General features: G+C 34.1%; 1 protein-coding gene across 1 annotated transcript; it reads right to left on the bottom strand.

Annotated features, from left to right (window-relative positions):
• Positions 1–334: 334 nt before the first annotated feature.
• Positions 335–1,681, bottom strand: LOC112015665 (glutaminyl-peptide cyclotransferase). The gene is made up of 3 exons (XM_065760031.1): positions 1,445–1,681; positions 524–580; positions 335–418 (listed from the first exon to the last, which is right to left on the bottom strand). Exons 1-3 carry the CDS (start codon positions 1,679–1,681, stop codon positions 335–337), a joined length of 378 nt encoding a protein of 125 aa, XP_065616103.1.
• Positions 1,682–4,044: the final 2,363 nt, after the last annotated feature.

Here is a 4,044-nt window from a genome sequence, read left to right as displayed (position 1 = left end):
AACTTAGACAAAAAACATTTCATGCCATTGCTCACCACCCTGCTTCACTCAGCACTGATTACATGGCTAGACAATGGAGACCCATTACCAGTTAGGCCTGATTGATTTAAAAGGTCTTTTTATTTTATGTAATTGGTTAAGAGTTATTGTTCTTACTTGGTTAAGAAGATAGTCTCTCCTTCCTTAATGTGGGAACCCTATTGAGCATATATTAATATAAAATATTGGTTGGGAATTTCCTTCCAACGCTTGGTGTTGATTCCAAGCAACAGTCAGGGTTTCCATCTCTACTTGGTGCTGACTCCATGCAAATCTATGTGCTAACTATTAGGTTTTATCCCTCTTTCCACCGCTTGGCGCTCACTCCAAGCAACCTAAGGTATTGATCCCTGTGTTTATTGTCTACTCTATCTGTTTCCTGTAATGTTTTCTTGAGAATTTTGTGTAGTTTTAGGGATCCCCACAAATATATGCGTAGAATGTACCTACATATAACCAGAATGCTAAAAAAAATGCAAATCACCTTCTTCAAAAGACCAGTTGATTCATATAAGGTGTCATTTCCTGCATAAAGAAGCCCCTGAAAGCAAAAAGAAAAACCATAGAAATTGTTACTTTTTTTCTTTTATACACAGCCTTTTAGATGTTGAAAATTTAAACATGAGCAATAGAGATGTTTCAAATAAACCTCCAAGATGTAACAAATTATATAGCTGTATTATGTTCTAACAATTAACCTTGGTAAATCATGGCATGTATTCAACCAAAAACATACAAAACAACTAAATAATTTCAAGTTTTTAAACAGAACCCAAAAAATAAAAAAATAAATAAATCATTTGAAGGGGCGAAAAGTGTTTATAGATCTTAGAGCATTTGACTATTCCCCTAGGTGTTTGTACTTTGTAGTCCACCAGGTAATTACAAGGAAGAGTCCCTCACGGGTAGCTCCAACATGTTGGCTAAAGATTTCAAACCCAATCTCATAAGGACTTAGGAACCACTAGGCCGACCCCTAGGGGTTAAATAGGCATTTTATTGTTTATGCAACAATGCCAGCCCTAAATTCTTAAATCACCATATTTTGTATTTCTATGGAGTAAAAATAGGAAAATACGGCATTTGGTTGATAGAGAAGTTTGAGTAACGTTGTCTATAATTTTTTAAAATTTGCGTGAGTGAAAATGCGTGAAATCTTATTTAAAAACTGAAAATATGTTATTTAGCTACTCGCCTAATAAGTACCACTTTAATTATCAATTTTTTATAGGTCAAGTACTACTTCAATTATCTTAACATGTGAATTTTTTTTTTTAATAATTCAATAGTTATAGTTACAATGGGATAGAATCTATAATTGTCTACTTGTGTATTCCCATTTCACTTCAAAATCCCAACATTACAGTAAAAAAAAGTTATGGAGTTGAAAATAAAGGGGGGTTACCTGAGTGAAGGCATCGGGGTCGTGAGGAAACTCGTTGAGTACCTCGATGGTGTAAATTCTGGGAAATGGGTCGTCTTGTGGGGACTTGTAGGTGTCCCAAATTTCCGAGGTAAGGCCGAGAAGAACTATGAGGGAGACAGCTAGAACACCTGAAACGATGAGACAGGCACTGCCGTATTTTGAAGAAGAAGAAGAAGAAGAAGAAGAAGAAGGAAATTTAGGGAACGAGGGGTCCATTGGACTTGTTGGACTGTGAGGCTTCAGGTTCGATCGCTTATTCACCTTCTTCTTGCTCGATCCGCTCTTCATCAATAAATCTTTGATTTTTTTTTTCCTCACGGAATTTGGGGGTTTGACGACAGAGTGGATTATCTGGAAAAGGATTTTCTAACTGTTAATGGGATTTTTTTTTTCCTGGTTAAATAAGGAGACTTCTAGTCTTTTACGTTAACAAAATCAAATTCACTTGGGCGTTTCTAATAGGATGGTGCTTTGGGGACTAGGCAATAAGCATAAGTCAAAAAATTGTGGTGAGATGAGACTGAGATGAGCCGCTGGTCAGGAGAAAATACACCCTGACACAGGCGTATATTTCTCTGCTCTCAAAGCTGATAGGACCTGACTTTAGATCTTTTCGTTGGCACTGGCGAGACAGTAGCATGTCTGTTGCGTGTACCTTTTTTTTTTTTTTTTTTTGGGACATATAAAAATGGCTAAAAAAGCTTCTTTGACCCAAAAATTGGTTTAACGGTTACCAATGTCTGATGAGATTTATAAAGCGGATTAGGTCAATCGGGTTCGAGTATAGAAACGAGTCGTCTTAAATAGATTAGAAATATGTGCAGTTGGGTCGAACAGTATATTTTTCACACGAAATTTTTTTTTTTAATATTTAGTGTGAAATGCATTCATTTGGATTCATCCATGACAAGGAAAACCCATATCAACAAATTGAGACTTGTTAATTAATAATAAAATTATACAAATCTCAGTTGTAAGGACACAGTTTGAATCTTAGGCCCAAAAATGCAAAGGATTTAAGTCTAAAGAGTCCAATACAATAAATTTGTAGAGAGTTAATTGAAAAACTAGGTTTGAATGAGTTGAGTAGCAATTACAGTGGATTCAAATAACCATAAAGTAAAAATAGAATGGTTGTATCTAATGAAAATTGTCCTCGGCACAATCCGAGGAGATTAGTTCTTGTATATATATCTTGAAGTTTGTTACAAGTATTGTTCTTATTGCTACAGTAATTCTCTCTTAATTCTCTTATCCCTTTTCTTAGGGCATTCCTTTTATTTTATACTATCTTCCCTCTTTCGTTTCTACCCTTCACGTATAGAGTAGATTGTTGGTGTTGATTTTTGTCCCATCAGCACCTTTCTGAAGTTTTTGGGGAGTAGTTAAAAGGCTGAAAATTGTTGTTCAGATATCACTTCCTCATTAATGCGACCAGAAAATTAGCTATTGAGCATTCAATGCGGTGGTAGCAACTTTCTCTTAGACATTATATGGCTTCCCCCTGCCCTATGCTTCTAGGGTGTTCGTCTTTATCAATAGAACCTCCTGAAACGTTACCCTAAATAGCAGACCACACCATCGATCCTCGGCTTTGATTAGTCGAGGAGAAATTCATCCTCGGACCACTCTCTCCAATCATCATGGCCTGATCCCCTCCTTTATTTATGAACACCAACCTCCATAATAACATTTACTTGTCCTCAGACTACTAGGCGTCCTCAAACTGGGCCTCCGGCCCAATATACGCTATTGGGACCATCAACCCTACATCAGTGTTGCCAATTGAAACAAAACAGTACAAAAAACAAAATAGTCTAGTTTACTATTTGAAAATTTAATTAGAACAATCACACAAATTCTATTTTCACACAATATCAACATTCTAAAATAGTAAACAAAATTATAAATGCCCTATTGGATAGCGAATTTGAAAAAGATAAAAAATTATAATATTCAAAACTTATATCATAATTGTGTTTAATTATCTTGAAAAAAACTTATTTCATGATTTAGTATCTTGAAAAATTATCTAATAATTGTGTTTAATTTTAATGCACAGTAGCTGATACTTCGTTTCAATTTTGAGAATATACATCAAATTTTGATTATTTACTTATTCATATATAGTTTCTTATATGAATATTATGTCATTATTAAGCAATACACACTCCAGAAAATATCATCATCTATTTTGAAAAGTGGGTCTACCTATGATAATTACTCTCTATTAAACTACCAGGACATGAATTGGATTTATGGTGTAGGCAAGATTTCAAACTCTAGTTCTCTTATTTGATGACAAAATATCTTAACATGCTCGTGAGTTTAATGTTTTCACCTCAAACTCTAAAGTTTCTAATGCATATATGTTCATAGTACAATATTAAAATTAATACAACCTAATCATTTTATAAGTAATTATTAATGAAAATATCAAAATTCACATTACTTGTACTTGATTTTTGTGTAGCTACAAGAAGACTTTTTATGTGAATAATATACTAAGGCTCTGTTTAGGAGTTCATAAGAGAATGGAATAGAATGAAATGAAATTGAATGATCATAAGAGAATGGAA

Source organism: Quercus suber, unplaced genomic scaffold (genome assembly GCF_002906115.3).
Source record: "Quercus suber isolate HL8 unplaced genomic scaffold, Cork oak 2.0 scaffold_350, whole genome shotgun sequence".
NCBI classification, from domain to species: Eukaryota; Viridiplantae; Streptophyta; class Magnoliopsida; order Fagales; family Fagaceae; genus Quercus; species Quercus suber.
This window is presented reverse-complemented; position numbering and strand designations above follow the sequence as displayed.

Excerpts from the sequence above, each read along its gene's own strand:
- LOC112015665 (XM_065760031.1), bottom strand. The coding sequence starts at position 1,681 with ATGGACCCCTCGTTCCCTAAATTTCCTTCTTCTTCTTCTTCTTCTTCT. Across the intron at positions 581-1,444 it reads ACCCCGATGCCTTCACTCAG|GGGCTTCTTTATGCAGGAAA; the intron begins GTAACCCCCCTT and ends TTTTGCTTTCAG. Across the intron at positions 419-523 it reads CAACTGGTCTTTTGAAGAAG|GAAACAGATAGAGTAGACAA; the intron begins GTGATTTGCATT and ends AAAACATTACAG.